The 26,468-nt window shown below is 35.3% G+C and overlaps 1 protein-coding gene across 1 annotated transcript in view; it reads right to left on the bottom strand.

Annotated features, from left to right (window-relative positions):
• The window catches only part of CNTLN (centlein), a gene marked incomplete at both ends in the record, with an annotated part of 182,794 nt that overhangs the window by 134,967 nt on the left and 21,359 nt on the right, over positions 1-26,468 (bottom strand). The window contains 4 exon segments of the mRNA XM_084224713.1: positions 5,614-5,640; positions 5,642-5,794; positions 6,377-6,511; positions 18,910-18,994. Coding sequence (XP_084080839.1) covers positions 5,614-5,640; positions 5,642-5,794; positions 6,377-6,511; positions 18,910-18,994 — 400 coding nt within the window.

Below are 26,468 nucleotides of genomic sequence, written 5' to 3'. Positions count from 1 at the left end.
TACCAAGCTTTGTATGACTGTTCTCCCCAGAGTGTTTTGAGGCAAGAATGGAAATACAAATATTACAGCAATATCAAGAACAGGATTTCAGATGGTGGCAACAGCCTTAGACCTCCTTTGGTATTATGCCACTCAAAGATGCAATCACTCATTCTCAGTAAGGCAAATATTCCATGATTCATAAATAATTTAAAATAAAAGCCTCCTCTTAGAATATCATCCCTAATCTACTGCCAAGAGTATATTAGTTTTCCATTTACATAGAGACTTAAAGAAATAAGAAAATGCACATTTTTCTTTTTCAGCAATGGTACTTCAAATACTGAGGTATTCAAAATATTTCTATAACTGAAAAGTGAACAATTAAATTTTAAATAAATTAAATTCCTTAAAATTGCATAAAAATGTCTTATAGGTATTTAGATGCGTCAGAAGTTTGCTACAATCAAATTCCTTGAAATTGTATGAAAACTGTCATGTCCTGTTAATAACAGTAACACTGATGTAAGGAAATAGAAACATTCACAAGTGAATCAGGTAGGAAATTAATGTGCTTCTTTACAAATATCAGGCTACACACCTGGTGTACCCAACAAATAACTCAGCATTCAATGCCAAAGGCTAGGTAGAAAAACTTAATTTTTCCTTGAATAATGAAAAAATTCAAAATGATAGGAGACAGTTCACTATCAACACATAAAATTTTTTAAGTGTAATAAGGTATTTATAACTTGCAGACAAGTAACTGTAGGGTTTCTCCTCAGTATTTTTTTTTCTCTGCAGCTAAAGGTATTGAATATGTGAACAAAAATTGTAATAGTTCATATATTCTGTGATAAATTTTATTTGTCTATTTTTAATACCACACTATTGAGTTGCAGGTTTTCCATGGAAGAGATTAAAAAAATCTAACATTACCAATGCTTTAAGTTCCCATCATCCATTGCAGAAACAATACAAAGAGTACGTAACACATTATTTTGTCTTAAATAAAACTTCAGAAGTTACCTAATGCCAGATTTTAAAATTAGGAAAAAAGTATCTTTCAGTACTTCATTCATGATGTGTTTAACTTCAGCTTTTGGTTTCAAGTAAGAAATTAATCAGCTCAATCTTTTGAATATATTTCAAAAGCTCAAGCTTTTTGGAAGCATTACTGAAAGAGTAAAACATAAAAAAAGGGAAGGAAAAAACTTGTTATACAAATACCTTAGCTACTGAAATATTATATATTGATGTACAAAAGTTCAGCTGAATACTGAAATCTAAAATAGAATCATGGAATGGTTTGGATTAGGAAGGATTGGAAAGGTCATCTACTTCCAACTTCCCTGCCATGGGCAGGGAGCTCTCCCTACTAGGTCAGGTGGCTCAAGTCCTTATGCAATCTGGACTTGAACACTGCCAGGATCTGCCCACTCCCTGGGCAACCAGTTCCAGTGTCTCCTCATCCTCATAGTAAAGAATTTCTTCCTCATCTCTAACCTAAATTTCCTCTCTTTCAATTTGTAACGACTCCTCCTTATCCTGTCACCACAGTTCATGAGAGTCCCACTCTGTTTTCCCCGTAGGCCCTGGTCAGATCCTGGGAGGTTGCTATAAGGTCTCCACACAACTTTCTCTTCCTCAGGCTGGACAGCCACAACTTGCAAAGACAGATTGCTGTCTTTGTAGGGAAGGTGGTCCAGTCCCCTCACCACCCTCCTCCAGACTTAGTCCAGGAATACCATGTGCTTCTCATGTCTTGGGAACACCAGAAATGTGCAGTGTTCTCCTGGTGGGGTCTCACAAGGGCACAGTAGAGGGGGAAAACCACCTCCTTTAACCTGCTGACACATCTCTTTCAACGTAGCCCATTAAACGGATTTCTGGGCTGCAAGCGCACATTGCAGACTCACGTTGAGTTTTTCATCGACATCATATTTTTGACCATGAAAAAACCTCTAGAATTTTACACTCAATTTCTGAGTATCTGCATTTTTAAGATCATATGAAATTTATCACATTCCCTTCTTGTTGATACAGTAGCCAAAAATGTTCACTGTGCAAACATGCTATGTAAATTTGTGAAAATCTACCTAGCACAAATACTCCTAATCTGGGTTTTTAAATTACAGTTCATTTCAATGGAGCATTTAAGAGTCAAGCTTTTAAAGTCTACTAAAAAAAAGCTACTTGAAACATTTAGTCAAAATATTGAATAATTCAGTTATACAAGAGAGAAAATGCATATTCATAAAAGACACAATGCAAGACAGCAGGAAAAGGTGAATTTAAAAGAATTTCAAACATGAAAAGTGTAAGAAAACCAAGGCATGATGAGTTATGCCCATTATGGAGTCACTATGAATTAACACCACAGTTTTGTTATTTGTAGCTTCAAATCCTTTGAAAGTCACTTTCAAAGACAGCAGCTTTGTTTTCATGTTTTTTCCTATCATATATTATGACAGAAGTGAGAGTAATTTTTCAAGGTCCCATCTCAATAAAACTCTCATTTTTCAGTGGAACTAAAATCCCAGTCTCCTCTTGAGAGAGATGGCTGTTTCTTTGAAAGTTCGAACCCTCAGACTTCAGAAACTTCAAAAGTACTATGCTAACTAGGAATTAACAAAAACAACCAACCCACCAGTAAGCAATTCCATTATCTTTTACTTCACCTCCACTTAAAATCTGCCAGCCTGATGTTTTTTCATCTACATACAACGCCTTTTGTGACTTGAGTTCGGGGGGGAAATATATTCATCTTGATACTAAATAATAATTTAAGTAACCTCCACCTAAAGAACAACCAAGTAACTCAAATAACTAACTGATTCTTAGATAGGGAGACAGCTATGAACAAATGAAGACTTTTTCATTTGTTCACTTTCAGAATATATAGAAAGCTGATATATAAGCTCTGGAAATCACAAAAGAAGCATAAAAAGTTCTCAAGAACTACTTCAGGCAGAAAGCAAAGACTTAAATCAACTGTCCGTACACTATACATTATTTATATGAAGATACATACAGAAAAGAAAAACAATAAAACACTATTGACAGCCTTTTAGCCACCTTATCAGGTATCCTCTTGTTAACCTGTCTCACACTGATTTTAGCTAATATGAAAAAACTTTAATGAAATGTTCTTTAAAAGGACAAACTATCCACAGCAGCCGTTCCTTTCTCTCAGTTTGAAGAAGTTGAATTTTATACCTGGTTATTGTACGTTACAGTAACAAGCAATCTTCAAAAGTAAGAAGCGGCACTTTTCTTCAATGGAAATGGTTTAAAGACAGGAAAAAGAAAAAAATGGCTAACACTTCAGCCTTTTCACAGGCGACCACTTTTCCTAAGAAGCAATCTGTGACTTAGATCTCACATTTCTACCATCTAATACACATTTTAAAGGCAATGCTGGGCTAGCTCATTTTGATAAGGATTCTTTTTTATTCCTTCAGACCGAGGAGACTAACATGGATAACATCTGTATACAACACATCTTTAAGACTGTTAAATGCCATGTCTATGACTTAAAAATGTGTACAAAGAAATGCTGATTCAACTCCCAAATTAAAGGGTGAGAGGCAGCCAACACTCTCACCACCTCTGAATGCAGTTAATTTCAGGCAATGGATGCGTATTGGTCAAGTTCTCTCAGGTATCTTTCAGCACATCCACTCTCAGTACTTCACAGTGAAGTCTGTCTCTGGGCACAAACTCAGTCTTGGAGAAGACTGAGGGAAAGACAATATTAAGTACCTCAGCGGTACCTATTAACTTTTGTAAATAATTCATCATTCCATTTCAGCAGCAGGTCCCCATTTACCTTGTTCAGCTTTTCACTGGTAAAGCAGTTCCAAGAAATTCTGTTTGCATCAGTCATTATTTGCGACTTTTAACTGCACATACCACCCTTCAGTGTCCAGACAATGTTTCTGAACTCTCCCTCGACAGCTTTCACTGTTTCCACTTCCTGAATACTGTTTTCCTTCTGCAGCCTACGCCAGAATCTAGGGGTGAGATCTGTTTAGCCAAGTTGATCTCCTGAGACATCCACTTTTTTTCCAAAGTGGACCATACTAGCACTTGGAGAAAGCTGTTGTTAAAGACATTATGGTTCTTCCTGAGCTCTTTACCCTTCAAAACTGCTTCTCAAAGGATTCCACCTACAAGTTCCCTGAACATCTGAAGACTCTGCTTCTTAACTCAAGGGCTGTACAGAGCTACTGTGCTGTCTCAAGGTCTTGGCCTTGACAACTTCATGGTCATTAGAGCCAAGACTGCAAATGATTATTATATTCTTAACAAATTTCTCCTAGTTTGTAAACAGCAAATCCAACTCCGTGACATCCCTGTCTCAGGCAACAACCATCCCCAGAAGTACTCTCTTTCACACTCTAGACACCAACTTAACCTGTTTGTAACATCCCTCTGAAATACCAACACTACTAATTCCCATCCCTACGATCGCCCAGCTCTTTCATTCATCAGCATGACTCATCAACCACAAAGACAGACACACAGGAGTTATTCTGACTGTGATCATTGAAGGGACGGGTAACAGATTTTCAACAACTTGTCCAATATTACAAGCACTATATTTGACAACTTAAAATCTATTTCATCATCTTGGCACTCACTAGATTTTTTTCTCCCAAGAATCAACGAACCATTTCTTGTCCCAGGAACTTTATAATACTTTCATCATAACCAGCCTGAAGAAGTCAATTTGCAAGAACTTTACTTCTCATGTTAAGAAATCTGAATTAAGCTCTTTCAAAAGAGTTTTCATCACCACAACAACCCAAAAATTGCTAGTGCAGGTAAAAAAGTGTATTTCTGGGTGAGGTGTTAATTAGATAGTTATTGCAATGAATGCACTTTGATAACATAAAAGAACACAGCAATGTAAGTGTACATTTGTCATGCAAACAAAAATAATCCACTACCTAGCTGTGTATATAAGCAGCTGTTGAACTAAGATTTGCCATGTTTGTGGTTTATTTCTTGGAGGAATTTAAAAACACTAGCCAATTTCCACCAGGAAACAAGAAATTATTTAAATAAAGACTGCACCGTGTATTCAGTTATTTTCTTTTTTGCTTTACCATAAACTATGAAAATAACTTTTTAATATAGTATAAGCAATAAGAAGACCCCTCACAGAATAGAGACCTTTGGAGGCTAGGACACAATTTATTTGGAATTACATGTTCTTTCAAAACAACAAAGATTAAGACTACTGCAACAAGATTATAGGTAAGTAAATTACAAATCAAGAAAAAAAATGGTGGTAATAATTTTAAGCTTTTATTTTTCACACACACACACACACATACACACACACACACACAGAGACATATATATACACACATATATAATCTCAAAGTACAGCATCTTTTATTTTTTAATGATTACATTTTAAGATGACTATTTGAAGTCAGATTCCTGCTTTGCAGCATCAATTTTTAAAAAGCTGTGGGTCTTAAGTGATAGAATGTAAATGAATGCAAGTCCCCACTGGTAGATTTGAATATATAACTTGCTATTTAAAGAAAATAACTTGTAGTGAAATGTCTGGAGAAGTTAATTCTCAAAAAACATCCAGGAGTCCGTTCCACTTTGTACCTTTATTCTGGTATCATTGCCAGATTTTTTCTTTTTTCCACAGTGCCTCCTGCTTCCTCAGTTTCTCCAGGTCACTTAGCAGGTCAGCACAGCATATATTTAATCCCTTATTTTCCTCCTCCAGGATTTTTATAACCAGTCTGTTTTGCTCTTCCTTCTTCTGTGCACACTCCTCAGTGTCCTGTAGAACAGTACCACAAGGGCCGATAAACAAAAAAGTGAGAACTAATCAGCAAATATAAACTGTGCAGTTTTACCCTCACAGCAGCTTCTATATTTGATGGCCAAGGTCACCTGTGCACTTTTATTGGCCTCTTTCATGCAGGTGGAAGGGTCATATTTTTTAGCTGGATGACAGCTTTGATGAGTACACATTTGCAAAGAGCCCATTAATTGATCAAGCTGCCTTTGATGCTGTCCCCAGCTATTTTTGAGACCCACACAGACATATCCTCCCAGACCTCAGCTTTATCAATTAATAATGCCAGTCCCATCAGAATCTAATTACAAGAAGCCACATCTTCACACTTCTACTTTCTTTGCTCCATTTCCATCATTAACTATTTATCTGAAAGTTATAAAGCTTGGATTCTTGGCTTTAAAGCATCTTTCTCGGTTAGTATGTGAGAAAACAGTAAGGTATAGCAAGGCCTAAGGCAATTTTTTCTCCAAGCTTGTCACTTTCTGTGCCACAAAGGCTGACACTGCTTAAAGAACTACTTCAAAGCTACAGTCTTATGAAACTATGTACAAGTCAATATACCTTAAGTTCTTGGCTTTTATCTTTAAATTTCCGGTTCAAGTTACCGAATTCATTCTTCAAACGGGCATTTTCCTCATTCACAGCACTTTTTCTCTCCATTAAGCTGTTTAGCTCCTGCTGCTGTCCTGTGAGCCTCTATTTAAAAAAAACAAACCAAAACCTGTTCATAGACAAAAAGCAAGTGCAAAAGAGCATGCATGTTCTGTGTTTTAGGCCTACGTAAGTATCTGACATACACAGTTTTTACAGCATTATTTTAATTCCGTTAGTACTTTAATCATACTCAAAGCTGAATGACTATAAGATACAGTAATGCAAATGAGCAACCAAATACCCTGCTGCTACTGAAGAAGCCTATAAATGTAGAACCGAACGGAAATTACTCAGTGATGAAGCTTATGCGAAATGAATCATTTACAGAAGTTGTACCTGTGTTTATGGATTAAGAATGCATTAGAATACTGTTTAACTTGCACTTATAGCACACCAAAAAACAAGCCAGAGCTGAATTCAAAATTCTGCAGAATTTGTAACAGTAAACAGAAATTACTGTTGAGTGAGACTACCAAAATGATTATGATACAATACTTTTAAAGAGAATTAAGTCTGGCTAAATTTGCAGCTCAAGGAAAATAACACAACACTGCTCATCACATACTATGGGTAAGCTCACCCACATACAGAAAAACCTCACTGCCATGAAGAAAGAACTTCAAGTTTCTGCGATAATTTCATTTGATTCTCATGACACTTGTATTAAACACCCTCACTCTTCAATGCCTATTAGAACTCTGTGTTTTTCTCCAGGAGTCTGCTTTAATTCCACATTCTGTTTTGTCCCATCTCTTTCTAAATCAAAAGGGCTTTAATCTGTAATATTTTCCTAGCAGTGGCACCATAACTGTGGTACGAAACTGATAAAACTTTCATGTCGGTACTGAAGTGTAACTGCTTTGCTTTTAATTCACTAGCTAAAATGAAGGGTGTACAGAAACATAAAAAATCATCAACACAACAATAATCCTCTAGATTATTCTACAATACATCTGATGATGTATGTGAGTTTTCAGTGTCTAAAGCTTACATCTGCTTCATAAGTATGTCAGACATAAAAAAGGAATGAAAATATGCTGATCAAATAAACGCAAAACAGTATATTTGAAGTCGCATTTTACCATTCAAAAGACAAAACATTTGTTCTTTGGGTACATTATTACACTTACAGTAATAAACTGTTGCTGGCAGAAATTATTTAGCTGAATCTTTAAAAAGGTATGTATCCACATTACTATGGAAAGCATCAGTAATTTTGTTTGTTACCCTCCCATTCCCCAGGTCCTCATGGAATTGGAGTAAGCAGCTCCTTTGAGTCTTCCTTCTAGCTCATTACTACTTACTTAACATTAATCAAAACAAAAGTCTGTACTTGGAGACACCCTTTTCATCATTAAAAATCTCACCTATCTGAAAGAGACTCTTGGCTCTGAGCTAAAAATTCACACACACACATTTTTTATAAAAGCTCCAGCTCTTTAACACATCTAATTTCTGAGCACACAGGTACATCATACTAATACTTAGTTTCATTATACACTGGGCAGAAACTGGGAAGCATATGTGAATTTGTGAAGTGAAATCAGAGATATTTGGGTTCTGTCTTAAATGGGAGGTTTTCCAGCAATTTGGAGAATGAATGGAGACAGGATGGTACAAAAGTGCAACTAGCTATTTCAAATGTTTGTTCTGTATTGCTCAAATTAAGTTTCCCACTGAAATAAACTACTTACTGTGAGTACTCAGAGTAGTCAGACAGGTTATCCTGAATCAGACTTGCACACTAATTACTTATCTCCACATCACTTGAAACCAATCAAAAAGCAAATTTACCACATCAATCATTAAGCAGCAAACTCACCTGAGTAGTCTACAAAGTCATCTACTGCAGTATTAGTGAAACATTATCTAGGTGAGTTACACTTGCATGGAAAAAAAATCCTGTTACGTTTCAAAGCATTTTTCTGGGTTGCCACTTTGCATGCTGTTATCTTTTCCTTTAAATGAACTTTTACTCTCCTATCTGCTTATTTCACATGCTTATAAGATGGGAAAAAAAAAAAAAGCTAAAACACTCAGGAGCCATGACTGGGTAGAAACAAGAGTCATAGAAAGGAATTTCTGAGATATAGACAATAAAGTAAATTATCATCTTCCCCTTCCTGTGCAGCTGTTTTTGTACTTTGCTTTCTCAACCTACATATTACTTCATCTAACAGGAGAGTAAAGATTGATTTCTTACTGCAGAGAACACAAGCAGTGTTCCTAAAAGATTACCCTATTCTAGTAGGCAAGTGAAACAGCAGGGGGAAAAAACCACACCTCATCAACACACAGGACAACCTCCTACATGAGGTTACTTTGACAGATTTCACTAGGTAAAACACCCATCAGGAATTAATCTATTCCCATAGTATCTACTGATTTCTGTCTAGATACTATAAAGACAGCCTGACACTACACAAGAACAATATCAACTTACACTTTGAGTTGACTCAGTCATACTTGTTTGAATACAACAGGGCAAAAGCAATGCTTGACAGCTTGGTGGTCAAGAACCATAAAAAACCATCATGTAACTAAGACATCTAAAGCACATTTCGACAAACTTTCAAGAAAGAAAATTATTCTAAAGCGAATTTGCTCCAATAAAAACCAAAAGAAACTGATTTTACCCTTCTTTGATTCTGGGAAGAACCAAAGAGTATCCCTAGTATACTGCTGGATCCTAGAGTACTCCAAGCAACAGTACATAGAAACACTGTGACCTAGTGGAGCAGACCTTTTGATGTCTCAGAGGACCATCATTCCCAAATTAATTTTCATCCTTTCCCACGGCATCTCTTTGCTTACAGCACAATAAAATTTTTTTTCTTCCATAATACATTGTTTACTGTCAAATACTATTTCTTTTTTAAATATCTTCATAGTAATCTGAAGAGGAAGCAAAATCACATAGCAAATCAAACTGAAAAAATCCGCTATGAAAACAACAGATCAAAACCAAAAGGTGACATTAGCTCTTTCTTATCTTAGCACTGAACACAACAATCTTTTCAGGGCAGTAGGTTGTTAAAATTATCTTTCCACACTTTGTGTGAATAGACACAAATAAAAGATTTTAAATTAAAACCTTGTTTTTCCCCATTGTGAATTTAGACAGTATAGTACTGTATGGAGACTGTGAAAGTGGTAACAAAAGCAACGCCTTAATGCTAGGAGTCTGATTCCCCAAAAAAAAGTGAGTTAAGATACAAATACCAGAAGTTACATACTGTTTGATATTATAGATATCATCACTGAAATTCCAGTCTTTAGTGAAGTAATTTTTAGTCTGCTAAATAAAAAGCAAGTGAAAAGAACTATGTAACAAAATCTGTACATGTTATTATTGCCTTAAGGGCTTTCCAGATTTTCATATTTTGGGAGCCAAGGTAAAAAGAAGCTGGAAAAACCAACACCTAATTCTGCATTTTGAAATCAATCAGACTGCACTACTAAATCAGTATTGCATAGCTGCCTCTATACAGGCTCGTGGTGGTTTCTATTTCATGTGAAGTTAACTCAAACTGGAGTAAAAATCTAGGAGAAACACAAAAATGACCTATCCTTCAATGTTCCTGCTAATACAGAAATGCAACAACACACTGGGTGCTGAAGCACTTAATGAAAAAATTCAAATATATGCATCACAATATTAAAGGAGTCCATCTAGGAATGCAACAAAGGGACATTTGGTTTCTACTATCAAAAAGGATCATGGTAACAAATAAATGCTAAATTCTGTGCTTTCCTCATTGCATTCTTTACCAGAAGCTTTCACTGTACAGTAGTCCATTTCCAATACACCACATAGAAAAAAAAGTTAAAATTAACATAAATGGATGAAAAATTGAAGTACTGAAAATGCTGACATTATTTTAAGAAATCTTGACATCTTCTGCAGAGACAAAATTAATTTAGTAATTAAATTATTTTATTTAAAATTAAATGCAGAAACATAATTTCTTTTAAGTTCTTCTTCTCAGAATTGCTACTTCAACAATTTGTGACATATTTTCTCCCTTTCATCATTCCTCTTCCCTCACAAGGTAGTTGAGGTTGACTTACCACACTTTCAACTTCTCCTCTTCTTCCAACTCTTGTTTTCTTTTCTAGCAGGAATTTAACAACAAGTATACACCACTAAAAATGCTCCAGTAACATTTTATACCTCCCCCTGATTAAGCTTTCTTAAATTTTTCTCTGTATTTTTTCCAACTTTATTAATAGTCATGGTTCTTGAACATCTATATGCACATTTAACAAAAAGCATTGCTAGTCATATACTCATACAGTCCTCCAAAATAAAGGAAAAAAAAGGAAAAAAAAAAACCAAACCAAATTCACTTTCTTTCATCTCATGACTTCTAGATTAGACAGATCTAGATCTAATCCAGATTAGATTCTTAATTTATTTTCAGACATAGGACAAACAGAAGTTCAAGGCAAACAGTTCACAAAAAGGTAACCATATGCCATGAGTGTCACCAGCTGCATTCTGCAGTCTGTACAGTGTCCTGTCGGAGTCTGAATAACAACAGCTACTTATAATATGAAATAAGAGTTATTTTTAAATCCTCTCTGAAAGTAAAACACCAGCAGTGCTGCCTGATTATACTGTAGATAGATTCTACCCATAGTCACAGCTAAATATTCAACTTAGAACTTGACTCTTAACAAGGATGAAAAAAAAAAAAAATAGCAACTGTCACATAATGCATGTAAATGTTACACATGCAATGGTATTTTGAGTGCATATTCCATTTTTAATTCTTACTACTTTTCATTCCTAACCTTCTGCCAGAAAAATCTTAAACTAAAAAAGTAACCATTAACAGAGAGTAATTGAAGTGGGGGAGTTCAGCTGATTTTCATACCACCAAAGTTTTGGTTTTCCTTGTCAAATCCCATGCTATCGAGGATTCCCTGAAATAAACCAATTTAAAAAATGGTTTCTGAGAAAAAGAAGTATTAACCTGCAAGCAGGTATCTATAAATCCATTCCCAAAATGAATGACAAATTCCGAATGTCTGTTTCTATCAACATTAGACGTTAAATACAACATGGTAACATAGAGATGAATACAAGGAAAAACATTCTTATAAACTGTCTATTAAAATGTGCTTTCATACCATACATGTGCTGTTGGAAAAGGACAGGTCTGTTTTGCAGGCCACAGAAAAGAAAATCAAGATTCTTTAAAGCATTTTTAAGAGGATCAAGTAAAATGGTTCTACAGAGAAACAAACCAGAAATATGAGCAGATGACTTCATTCTGCAAGTGGTGAATATGTACTTAGTTCTCTACTATTAGTCAGTGCTGCTCCTGAATTCTCATCTGACCCATAGATTAAGGAAGGGTAAAACAGCATAATCTATTATAAACACCATGTTTCCTATTGCCCTCTTCGGACTTCTCTGGTGTGATTAATTTGATATCTTCAGCAAAGTTTGCTATCTTAATCGAAACACCTGATAGGATTTTTAACACCTGTGGTGGAAATAAACTGCAGTTGTATGCAACTTGCCACTCTAGCGCCACACTTTCACTAGCTGCAATGGAACCATCTCTAACCAGCAGCCTACTGAGTAGGTCACAGCATAGAGAAAACTATCTTTTAGATGTGTACCACCCTCCTTTCCACTCATGCTGGTCCTTAAAACTCTACTGCAGCATGCTCCTCCTCTCATTCACTAAAACAAAGCTTTACTAATATTTTCCTCAATATCTTACGATCCTTTGTACCCCTTTTGCTCAGTTCCTTCTGTTGCACAGGTACAGTGCAAGCAACCACTGACAGCAGCTGCATTTTTGCACCAACGAGGGAGCCAAACACTGTTTCTAGCATGTGGTTTTCTACAACAGGTCTTCCATCTCTGAAACAAGGAATACAGAAGCTCCTTGCTCTGAGAAATGAAGTATTTAGAGGCATTTTTTTGCAAAACCACATGTCTAATTTGTAAATGATTGACAGCATTTTGTCAAAATAGAAAATCAGTAACTCCATAATAAATTCAGTATCAAAACCAAGTAGTATAGCATGTATTGCAGTAATGCATCTGCTACACTTAGAAATTGACTGTCAGTCTTACTGGTCTTACTCTACTGAGCTCTCAGGAAAACTGTAGTAAATACTGACAATATAATCTAACAGTCTTGCCACAGCTAGTGATTCTCTGCCCCAGAACAGATCAGATCTTCTATACAACCCATAACACAGTGCTGTACAACAACACTGCCTAATAAATGTAGTCTCTGCTCTTTCTTCTCTTCTTAGCAGCTCTACTTTGAAACAGCAGCAGCACAGCCTTCTAGGTCAGGAAACAGAAAATCCAAATTATCTTTCTATCCTCTATTCTCTCAACTTATTTCAAATCAAAACCAGTATCCTGCTAAGTGAGCTTTTATCTTATCTTCATTGAAGAGCACAATCTTGATGGAACCAGGCTTAGATATTTTTTTTTCTATGCTTTCCTCTCCAGCAAGACATATACAAGGTCCTCAAAGTGAGTTAGCTTTGTAGAAGAGTGCATGACAATCTGAGATCTGCAGGAATCGATACCTACCAGCATCCTTGTCTGACACAGCAGTACTTCATTACACTCCTATACATCAATGCTGCCAGATCAGGTGTAGTAAATAAAGAACAGCTGTTGCTGTGATCACCTCTTCTGACAAGCTTCTTCCAAAGTGCTGTCAGCAGATTCATAAGGCCAGAATCTAATCTCACAGGGCACTGCCTGCTTCTTTCTGCTACTTGATCCTTGAAGTATAACCATTTTCTTGACTTTCAGGAAATCTGCTGGTTATTCAAGTAAGAAGCCACAATATATGGAAACTTCCTCACCAAATGTCCTTAAACAGGGAATAAAATCCAACCATCTTAAAACCATACTGACTTTAGAACTAAAAAAAAAAAAAAAAAAAAAGGGCATCACTACAACGACCAAGTAATATACTAAAACCAGTAAAAACAGACTCCATTGGCTATAGAAACCATTTTTAGCTCAGACAAAAGGCTACTCTGCTTTGACTCTCACTGGCTACATGATAACTATTCTGGGCTGAAAAAGAAATCCCAACTAGACACTAGTTGACAAGAGGATGAATGAGATCATGAACATAACCTCCCTCTTCTTTCCAGGTTTGACTACTTAGCCCTGCTCAATATTCAAAAAATCACACATTTCAAACTAGTGTAATGGGCAGAGGACAAGAGAAATCACATTTCTTTAGTTACTTTTCATTTTTCTGTCTGATCCAAGTGCAGGTACCATCTCTGTAGAAACACCACTAAAAACATGAAGGCCAAGTAATAAAGACCCAGAAGCTTTAGCCAACTTCAGGAACAGCTACACATATGAATTATTGAAGAGGTAAGGCACAGTTTTACAGCACACCTGTATAAACACCCAATATAGCCTCTTTTCTGCAGAATCAAGTAAGAAAAAGTTAAGTTTAAAAACTATTTCCTCAAAATGGAACAAGCTACCTCTCAGAAACACTTTTTCAAGTTGCAGAAAAAGCCTTCCTACTTCATACAAAAATACTAATGAGCTATAAAGGTACATCTTAATTTAGAGCTTATTAATTTCTTCAGTCAAAAAAGCCCACAGGTATCAGCCATAGTCATCATACTACCTACCTCAGGTAGCATCCTATCAATAAGCCAAAATCAGCAATTTTCAACTGTTTGTGTATTTTTCTTCCCATGTTTCTCACTGATATCAGCTCCTTAAAAAGGTTTCCTTCCCTTAATTTTATGAGAAAACTAACAAGAAGATGTCAAACAGAAAGGCAAAAAGACATATGATAATTCACTGATCCAGTTCAAAGGTGCTACATAAAACACAGGTTTCACCACTGAAGGCTGATCCCTTTTCCAATGCACAACTTGAGTCACTTTTTTTTTTAAAGAAAAAAAAAATTGTTAGTGTCCCCTTCAACATGCTTTATCTGAATTATATATAAATCTTACTGACTGGACAAACTTTTTTTGCAAAGAGTTTATAAAATTCATATAATCTCAACATTGCTGACATATTAATCTGAACTCCTTATTACCAAAATTATCCTCATGTCCCTCATTACCCAAGAATAATCAAGCTTACATGCTACTGAAAATAAAGTACTTAGATGGTAATAATGTCTGTATACATTTGTTCTAATTAAATAAAAGTATTTTTATTACAAAGAAAAATATAATCAGGTGAAGGTACAAAAGTTAAGAAAAATTCATCAGTATTAATTAATGCTTGAAGGTAGAATTATGCTTCTTTCAATTGGACCCATTAAAGGGGCTTTAATATAGATTTGCACAGCAAGCTGAAGATTTTCAAGAGCAGATAATGAGGCAAGCTAGTACTATTTTAACCCCTCTAGAGTATAATCAGTTGATAAGGTTTTGAAACGTTACAAGGTCTAGGACAAAAAGATTAGCTTTAGTTCCTCCAGATCAAAATTGAAAGCTAATTAATTAACAGTGTTATAAGAAAAGGTTTACAGCTATTTTTACATGTCTTTAATGTCATCTTCTAAAGAAAACAGGTTAAGATATTTTAACTTATCTATTGTGTGAATGGCAGAAGACTGTTCCTTGCTCCAACATTATCTGCTAAACTAATTGCTTGAATTTAAAAACTTCACACATTCCCCCAAAAACCTCACCTTACTTTTCCAGGAAGAAAACAGGCGATGTACTTGAGATACACACATCTATTATAAATTAAATCCAACATGTTAAAAATGTTTCCAAATTAAAAAAAAAATGAAAATATTTTTGTAGCGAAGTATCTGTCAGTCTTCAGAAGTAAAATTCTAAGAGAGCGTCCTAGCCACTTAAACACAGGAGTTAGAAATTCTTTTCACTGAAACAGAGAAGTGATGCATATATAAGTCAGGGATATATAACTGCTAAGAACAGAGTTTTGAGACACTGTATTTAAAAAAAATAACAGTAAAAACATCAGAATAGCACTCAAGACATTAATCTCAAAGGAATAAGATTTTTACCACACATCATTTACAATAAATATATCTGTATGCTAGATGAGGCCCAGTTGTGACTATCAGGACCAAAAGTTACCACAACACCAACTAAAAAAAAAAAACAAAACAAAAAAACCAAAAAAACCCAAAAAAAAGCCAAAAAGAAAAAAAGGCAAGAAGGGAAAAGTACAATGGAAAACTCAAAAACAATACATTCTGGGCTGAAATTATATGTAATAATACATAAGAATAATCTTAAGTGCTTTAACAAATTTATTTGAATCTTTGAATGGTACATCTGGAAATGTTCCACATCAATTCATATTTTAAATATTTAACAAAATATGAAGTTATGGAATAAACTCATGAAAAGAAAAAGGTCTTATTCATGTATATAAAACTTAAGATTACAACACTGTAATTTAGGAGCAGTGAAAACCTGAAGTTGTACTAAGTAAACAGAAATTCAATGCATATAGTCTAGTACAAAGATATTGGACAACAGAAAAATTTGAAAAATTATGATTTGGACTTTTATCCCTAAAGCCACAAGTCCCATTCTCATAAGTATCTGAACACTCTTCTTCACTGTTAGGTTACACAAATACGAGTAAAGCCATATTACTTCTGAACCATAGTTTCCAAAATTATTATTTTACTTGATTTTCAGCAATATCCATTAAAATAGAAACCACTCTAATACTTGAAATATCTCTTTATGAATTAAGCTTATTTAGCTTTCAGTACGAGCTAACTACATGGATGTATCTCATCTAGGCTGTGGAGAATATGCTCTCATATTTACAGAAATATTTTAAGTCCTTTTAGGCATGTCAGGATAAAGTCTAAGCAAGACTAATACAAGACAAGAAATACAATTTCAGGTTCTCCTTATACAGTTTTGTTGTTATTTCTAGAAGCAATAGAAGCTTACATCTATGTCAAATGATGAGACAGCCCATTGATATTTCTTTTTTCCCTTACTCAGCATTGATTTATACAATCAGCTTTTTGGTGGCCACTCAGAAATTCCTAGACAATAAACCCTGCAACAAATTATCTTGTTGCAACTGGTAGCTCTGTGTGATGCATGAAGGCAAAAAGAAAAACAACAGAAGACATGACTGGCGAATCTCAACTTCCTAGATGTAAAAAATTAGTAGACTGAAAAACGCAGCCTTCAAGTCTTCCTGTCTGTACTTTACAGAAAAGAACATTCATTACCATGACTGTCAAAATGCACATTTTCACACGCAACCTATTTGCATGTTAATTACACAAATTCTTTTCTTCCTTAGATGAACAAAGAAGGAGCACATTCAGTAAAACAAAATGAATAAGAACACTACGTTGCTTTTTAAACCAGCTCCATTCTTTGATACCAAATCACTAAAACCTCAAACTCAGGAAGCAATTCCTCTCTTGATTCAATCCTACAGCATCCCAGCCAATGGATGAGGCGAGGTCAGCATGACATCACCTTTGTACACTGCTTTGATACACAGCACTGGCACCATCTGGCAATCTGGTGCCCTTCACAACCTGCCCCCCCGCCCCAAGTCAATGATTCTCTAAGTGAAACTAATTGTAAGGGTTGCACTATGATTTGGAAGCAACTCCCAAGACCATGAAGTCATACTCCTGGCCCCATATACGACAACCTTCAGAATCACACCATGTGCCTGAGAGCATTATCCAAATGCTTGTTGAACTCTGGCAAGCTTAGTGCAATGGCCTCTTCCCAGTAGAGCCTGTTCCAGTGCCCAAGCAGCCTCAGGGTGAAGAAACCTCCTAATATCCAACCCAAACCTACCCTGACATCTCCAAGCCAATCCCTCAGGACCTGTCACTGGTCACCAGCAGGAAGAGATCACTGCTGCCCCACCTCTTCCCCTTACAAGGAAGTATTAAACCACAATGAGATCTCCCCTCAGTCTCCTCCTCACCAGGCTGAACAAGCCAAGTAACCTCAGTCACTCCTATCTTCCCTTCCAGGAGGCCACCCCTCAAGGCCCTTCACCACTGTCATTACTATGGCACCCAAAAACTGCCCCCAGCACTCGGGGTGAGGCTGTCCCAGCTCAGGGCAGAGCAAGACAATCCCCTCCCTTGCCCAGCTTGTGTTGCTGTGCCTGATGCCCCCAACGACAGGGCTGCCAGGGCACTGCTGACCCATGTTCAACTTTCTGTGAACAAAGATGACTGTATTTTCCGCGGGGATACTCTCCAGCCTCTCATTCACAAGTTTGTACGGATATCCAGAATTTTACCATCCTGTTGACGAACTCTTCTTTCCTGGCTGCCAGATTTCCATGGTTTTAGTTACATTTACCAGCCTCTCTCCATTTCCACATGGATGATGTAAATTCATTACACCATCAATTTCAGAATTCTGATCAATTAGAGTTTCAGCTCCTGAAATTGATCTGAAACCACAGAGAGCAACCTCATGGAGAATGCACATCCCAGGTTCAGACACTACCACAGCAGGCAGCCTTCTTAAAAGCACAGTACTGCATACATATTCCCATAAAGGTCTTCACAGGTACTTTGCCTTTCAGGTAAGGATAGGTCAGAAATCATACACTGTGGGCTTCTAAACATGATGTGTGTGTATGCACTAAACACATTACACATCACACCTACAGCCATGGGACACCACATGAGACTTCAGCCACTGCTGTAATACAAACTAAAGTTTATTCAATAATAAACAGTATTTTAATTTTATTTACTGTATTATTTTATCAATAATTACATCTTTCATAGATCTACATATTATATGCAATGTAATACATGATATTACATCTTAATATATTATATTATATTAAATATTGTATATAATTCTATAGTATATAGACTATATAATATAGATTATATATGGGATATAGATAATCTACTATATATACATTATACAATTTCTATAATAAACAATTATATAATAAAATATAACATACCTCTTGTACTTCATATCATATATAATGTATGTATGTTTTCTATATATTGGTTTAACTATAATTGACTAAAAAATTAATAAAAGGAGAAACACTACCAGTTCAGTGGTGTTTCTTGTCAGGCAGAAGGTGCATTAGGTTAATTATTTTGTACTTGTCAGGATGGCAAATCTTACCAAGATGTTTTTGGGCATATTACAAACCAGAACACTCTTCTACACTTAGATCCAAGTTTAGGTTAGACTGTAGGGTAAAATGAGGCAATGAACTGATAAGATTTTTCAGAAAAAGTTTAATCTAAAATGATATAAACTTTTTAGGTAACAGATCAACTGTTTGAACAACACAGAAGAGTTTAAACAGAAATTTATAATCTCTGAATCACAACTTTTTTCTTAAGAGACAATAGCAAACTATTTTCTCATTTTGATAAACATAAATGTGTTGTCAATGACAAGTTTTCTTAACTGCTCTATTTAAACATTATACAAACCTGTTCTAAAGATTCTATTTTGCTGTCTTTGGCTTGCAAAACCTCAAAAATGCTTCTGTCCTTGACTTCAGCTTTCTGTTTTTCTCTAAAAACAAACAAAAAAATAGACACTTTATTAGTCATAATTTGCAGTTAATCATTTGAATTTTTCATGTCCTGATAATGAATGTCATTTTAAAGCACAGAAAATTAAATTATCTGAGGCTGACAGGCCCTGCAGAATTAATCAGGGAGCATATGGCAAGTGACAGCAAATTACATCTGTAAACATCTAACACAGTTTTGTTCAAAAAGAAACAGAAATAAGAGGTCTTAATATTTTTAAAGCAGCTGAAATTATCTGTCTCTCACTCTTTCCCAAATGCAGAAAGCATATCTGAACACAGAGTGAGCAAAATGCTTTTGCCCCTTCTTTGCAATGTAGAATCACCGAGCTATTTCAGTCTGTGAAGTCCTTATCTCAGTTACATGGCATTTTTATGTCTGAAAGAACACTTTTGAACATCATGGGTAATTATTTTACTATATTCCACAGGGACAGAATGTGTAACTTCTACCAGCAGAAAAAAAGACTTAGAAGCTTGAGTAAGGGGGATGAGCAGAGCCACACTATGTGGTTAATAAGTGTACATGTATTATCACCTCTCTGCAACACTTTGTTTAACAAAGTACCTCATCTCATTGTTATCTTATTTCTTAACTGAATTTGAATACTGATGTCCTTGCTGTCTTCCATTTTAGGTAGAAAGAAAACAAATGTCACAACAGCAAGGATATTCATATCCCTTAGTACAAGAGCTCTTATCATATGTGCGACTAAAGGGCTGAGAAATATATATTCCCTAAAAATGTCCAAACATTTCAGGCAATTGCAGCACCACAGGTGACAGAAGCAGAAACTCATTCAGATTATCTCAGTTCTCACCAAACAGTTAAAACTTTCATCAGGGCTGGTATCAGCCACCTGTGAAAACTGGTGTTTCCACAGGAAAGGAAACCTGAGAATTCTACTTGAGCAACTCTTCCTCTACCAAATAAGGAATATTTTAGAGCTGGAAGGGAATGAAACACTAGTACAATGAGTCTGTAAATCTATCTAAAGTGGATGAAAATATCCAGCTGTACACAAAAGGCTTATTCAGCCAAAGCATTCTGTAACAGAGGGCAATAAGGATAGTAGATACATGAAAGATTATTTTTCTCCACTATTAAGTATTACTGTGTAGTCTAATGCTATGAGAGATTTTAAAAACTAAACTACACTGACATAATAGACCATCCAATAACATGGTGGTTTTTTAATAAAGTTCCATGACTGCTAAAATATCTAATCCAATATTGAATAAACAAAGAACTACAGAAAAATTGTATGGAATTTGAAGTGAGGGTTTTGGAAACTTGGGTCTCAAGGCATCATAACGCTAAACAGCTCTCTTCTATTTCAAAAATACAGCAAGGATATGTGTAGGACTTGAAGAAAACTAAGAAAAACCTATCTGAAAAAATATGCATTTAAGCTACACTTAGCTTAGGAAAAATAAAAACATATGGGAAGCAGTCTTAGTTGTATTGCATTAAAAGAAAATCTACTTCATAAAGAAAATAGTTCCGTGCTGTGAAGTCAGATGGTGAACATTCAGCAAGTATTCCAAAAGACATTTCATAACTGAAATGTATTTAACAAGAAAGAAACTTAACAAAAAAATTAATATCAGATACCTTAAAGCATCTGACCACCTGCATTCAGAACCAGCAAGCCATTGCATGGTAAGTTGCTAGAAAGTCATAAGCAGTAAAATAAATAGTATGGACAGTTTTTCATAGTTTATTGTTGCAGTTTCGGAGACTGACAAGAGACATGAAACTCCGTGTTCATTCAACAGCCAGAGTTTATTGAAGGCCCCCTTTTATAGGGGCTCCATATTTCTGGCTCACACAGAGTTGACTGGACAAAGCTTTCAACTCCACCCAGCTCACTGGCCAATGATGTGGGTGCATCCTGGGTTCAAAAGAATTGGCTGTCTGGGGTCCCCTGGTTTGAGCCTGAATTCAGCCAATCACTTTCATACTTGGGGACTTGTTTACTTCAAGGAGCAAACAGGCCAGCTGGTAGAGTAAGTGCCTGTCAAGGCCAAATTGTGCAGCTACAGACCACCTATAGCTGTCACAGTTTATATTTGAAAACCTACAAGAACGTAACTCAGTAGACTGTGATTACAGAAATTCATGCAAATATGAAATTATTTAATGCATTCCAAAAGTTATGCTGTTATGTCCTTAAAAAAAAAAAAAGGGGGAGCACCAGAGCCAAAAAATAAACAGGTTTACAAGGTTCAAAGCATGACAGGTTATTTCTGAAACCGATTTACGTGGCTAGTAACACGTATCTAGCTAACAAAAGTCACACTCTCAATCATGTTTTAAAACATGATAAAAGACTTTCTGGTAAATGTATAGAACTTAGTACTAGAAGATAGTAGAAACCTTAAAGAACAGGAGTTAGTAAGCAAAAATGTTAAAATGGCAGAATAGTTTATTTGTATAATACTTAACCCAAAAGTTTGTGCATGTTCCTGAAGGAGACATATTGTTCATGATAGGTACAACTTAAATGAAACAAGAACTGTTCCAATTTAGAAATATTAATGCTTCTTCATATCAAATTACTTTCTGGTGGGATCCTAAATGGCTATCAACAATTATCCTTTCTCAAAGACAACAGTGGCAGTAATCAAACCCCAAATATTTGAGGAGGAAGGTCATCACTCTTCCATAAGCATGCTACACCACAATCTACCTGAGGAAATGACAGACCTATATTAATCTGAACTGTAAGAAATGTAACATTCAAAGTTTCCTCAGGTCTTAACTACAGCTAGACACCTTAAGATTAGACACACACTAGCTGATTCAAAATCCTAACAGCTTTAGAAGACAAAAAGGAAAGTGTCTTCACCTGACAAATCCGTTCTGTGTCTGCACCTGACTCTACAAAGTACTTGCAATAGTCAGGTGCAGACACAGAATGAATCATACCATTAGCCACACACAAGTCCCATAAAGTACTGAATAACATTGTCTCCAGCCCTCAGAAGTATCCTGACTTTAAGTCTACCACCCACGATATGCAATCATCATCCCAACTCCAACCACTATCTCCTCTCTTGAAGTCAGACTTTCAAAAAGCGAGACTCAATCAAGACACAAAAGACGTATAATCAGATAGCCTCCTAACTAAACTATGCAATCATAACTTGAAAATTATTACTAAACTTGTTTTCTAATGCATTAAATGATCTGAAAATCTGGAAAATTAGATAGGTATCCCTAAGGAGCTTTACGGTTGTGAGTGGTTAATTTTTTAAAATTTATTTTAGGAGAAAACAGAGGAAGTGAATAAGTGAACCAAGAGCCAGGTAAAAGAACAAACAGCTGTGAGAAACAGTATGCACAGCTAATTCTGATTTATTATTGGTAGTTAAGACTCTGTTGAGCCCTCTGACTCTAGGACATGGTTTCAAAACACGGGTTCACAGAATAAAGTCTGGGACTGGAGAGGAAAAAAAGAAACAGATCACTGCTAAAGCAAAAAATATGCCTAGAACAGAGCTACATACTAGCCAACAGTTCACAGCACATTTCTAATAAAATGCAGCATTTTCCACCTATCCAATGCTTGGTAAAACACTCCTTTAAACAAAGATGTCAAAGAACATAGTTTATAAACACAGATCTATCATCAACATCATGAGTGGGAAAAGTTTAAACAAATTTAATATATTTTGCCCTTACAATGTTTTCTTTCGAGCTCTCTAGATACCACAGGCTTGCTAATGCCCCCAAAAATAGTTTAACATGTAACCACCCCCTGATAAAGAAAAATGTTTTAATTATTAGAAGTTAAGTACACACTGAAAGTTGTCAGAAGCCTAAAGTATAAACTGAAAGCTCAAATGCAACTTTATTAGCAGTTTCTCCTGAGGGCATAGGACATTTTCCCATGCTTCTTGCAGGATAGCTCCTCACAGACAATCAAGGTAGTATTTCAGACTGGAACTTATATATCATATTTGGATCTGCTGTCACACCATAAAATGGGACTTGATACGAATCACAGTCATCATTTCTTCTTTTTTAAAAGGGTAACAAATATTCAGAAAAAAACTCTTTGAACAACTTCTTTCCTTGAGCTATTTTGTATTTAAAATGTATTTTTAAAAGTCCATTGGAATATGGGGGGGAAAAATTCAGGCACTGTCAAGAAGCTGATGATGATCAATGACTGAGACAAACTCCTGTTTAGCTAATTAGAATCACTGATGAGCAATAATGATGTGAGCTAAGAATATTTGCAGACTTCTTTAGGATGAAAAATGGAGTGAAGAGAGGCTGTCAATTTGTACAAGTTCTAAGCTCCAATCAGTTTTCCCATGAGTACTACCTATTTTAAATGTTTAACACACATGCATTTAGCTACAAAGATTATCAAGATTCAGCTTCCCACAAAAATGAAGAAACTGAGAAAATATTCTTAAGCTTGACACATTTCTCTGTTATGATTTTCTTCCTGTATTATGCTCTACTCAATTATACAACAAGACAACGTTTTTGATGTTTGGCACCATGTTAATGGCTTGCCAGAAATGAAACATTAGACTTTGAGGAAACATTTATCCATGAATGAGATATGAAAACAGCAAAAACCTTAATATTGAAAAAAACAGAAGTCTGTTCGAATTTCTAACAACATCCTTCCTAAAATCTTCAGCAAAAGCAGTACGAGCAAAAAGTTATTCTGTACTGTACCACAGGTCATAATCAAACAAACACTTAACCATTTGTCAAGAAAAAGTAACTTGGAGTCGTATATAATTATGTTACATTTACAGCAATTAAATGAAAATAAATTTAATTATTAAACTGAATTTGCTGTTTACATGTTTCATGAAATACATCCTATCAGTCTTACAAATCGCTGAATTAAAAAAAAAAACAAATTAAAAAAACCCCAAAAACCAACCAGCCAAAAAAACCCACAAACAATAAATCCAACAACAACAACAAAAACCAGAAAAACAAACAAACACACACACACCAAAACAAAACAAAAAACCCCTCAAAACATCACAAAACCAAAGTAATATCTACAAATTTGGTCTTTTAACAGAAAGGTGGGATTACACTGCCAACTTTGGGCAGTGTGGTAAAACAGTAAAGGCTGCATTTTAACAGTGTATCTCTAACTATAATAAACTGCTCCCAGAACCACTGTGACTTTTGAAAGACATTTCATTGATTCTAACGGGCTGCAGAACTAGAAAGGCTATAAAATATCAGTTGGTGTGAAGCAGCTTTAATTTGATTACCTGATCTCCCTGTCTTCCAACTTCCAAGTATTTTACAGACTTCCATAATTCACACATTCTCTGTTTGTATTAAATAGATAATTAATCACCCATGTGGAAAGTGAAGTTGTAGAGCACAGACTGTCAATGGTATGGTAAATATGGCACCAATATTATAATTACTGTATACAGTCACATCCCTGTGATCGCATAGTCATTGGTTAGTAGAAACAGAGCCTATGCCTTAATCTTCCAAGTAGAAACCTCACTGTATTTCCATGTACTGAGAATTGATTAAAAAAAAAAAGCTGAATCATTTTCACTTACATGAGTTTAATTTCATCTTAGAGTCTAGAAGATCCTTATACTTCATGAACTACAACTGACAGACATAATTACTTTTTTCTTTTAATACTTATAGTTAGTACTTCTAAAAGATTCAGACAGCATGGAACAATAAAGAATTTAAATTATTATTACATTTTGCACTTTTCTAACTGCTTTTGTAACAGTAGTTACTTTTTATAAAAAATTATATATACCTATTTTTGTTTCTTTACAAAAACAATTTAAGATCTAATAAAAAATGTTAAATGAAATTGTTTCCTTCGTAAATTATCTATAGAGCCAGTTCTATATTACATGATATGTATCAAAATGAAAAGGCATCATTACAGAAACATATATTTTCTTGCATCTCTAACTTGATTGATTTAATTTATTAGATGATTTATTAAGGAATAAGACTCTCATTTTAAGCATATAATGATGTCTTATTTTAAGCAACATACATAAGATACTAAATGTATTTTTACACTAAAATAGTACAAAAAATAGTGACATTTTTGCCCAATAATTTTGCAAACATTTTTCATCTAAAATACACAAGTCTTTTACAGTGTTCAAAATATCAGCACTTCAGAACAGACTGCTTTAACATCTGCACATCACCAGGGTTTCCCCCAAGGATTTTTAAATGATGCCTGCCTGTGCTGAATAAAGTGCTAACTTGCACCTTGCATTTCAAACTGTGTCCTGAGCAGCCATCCAGTTGGTACAACACCAGCTGAATTCCCAGAGGCCACTGTTCAATCAGGCTTGACTGCAATTATCATGTCAATATTTTGTGCTCCGATATGCAGATATGCACACATGCAAACTGCATAATACCTTCTTCTCCATGGAATGTTGACTTATGTTCAACGTTCTGAGAATTTTTAATGAAACAGGATATTAAACTTTCATTAACTGTAGAAAATCACAATTATTTGACCTTAGCCAGAAAGGTTGTACTCTTATGCTCTATTATTCTGTCTGCTATATTGTGTGATAGAAACTGGACAGTCCATTGTATTTTAAAATCAAGAGTGACAAAATGGTAATGGCTTACATCTTGTTTACATTATTGTCCTCCTGCTATTGTGTTTCCTGTAAATTTGTAAAAGGGTGTTTAAAGAAAGCTTCTATACAATGTTTATCATCCCTTCAAAAAGATGAGATACAGATTTTTAATTTTTCAATTAACTTAGGCATCTATAGCATTCATTCATACAGCACATTCACTTATCCTTTTTACATAAAAAGTACTTGCCATTTTCAGTAAATCTGCATATCAGCAGTCAGTGAAGAATCTATGTCAACCTGTTTATGTTTTTTCCACAATTTGCTGTTCACAGGACGCTGCAAACCACAGCATAAGCTCCTGCAATTACCTTTCCAAAAATTCTCTGGTTATTTTTGAACTCTTGCTTTTCCGCCATATTTTTGTCCATCTGTTCACCTTTACACAGATGTAACTCCTCAGGAAGAACAGCAACAAAACTCTCAATCACTGGCACTAACATTCAAGTTGCCACTGTTTCTTAAGAGTAGCCTGAAATGATAAATCCGTTCTTTGCCTTTGTTAAGACCTGCAATACACAACACACTTCAAATCTAGATACAGAAAAACCTCTGCGTAAGGCAAGCTTGCCAAAGGTAAATACACCATCTCACATAATTCAATCCCCATGTACATCTACCAAGTCTTCTATCATTGCCACAGTTTGATCGTTAATGGATCCTGCCACATACCCCTTCCAGAAGAAAGGAAAAGAGTCAGCTAGAAGCCCTAGAGGAAAATTAGTCTGTTGACTTGTCAAGCTTGCATGTACTATAGAAGGAAGAGTCTTAAAGTAGAGTTCTGAAGTTTGCAAAAATATTTCAAAACCTTTC

The sequence above is a fragment of the Fringilla coelebs genome, assembly GCF_963513975.1.
Source record: "Fringilla coelebs genome assembly, chromosome: Z".
NCBI classification, from domain to species: domain Eukaryota; kingdom Metazoa; phylum Chordata; class Aves; order Passeriformes; family Fringillidae; genus Fringilla; species Fringilla coelebs.
This window is presented reverse-complemented; position numbering and strand designations above follow the sequence as displayed.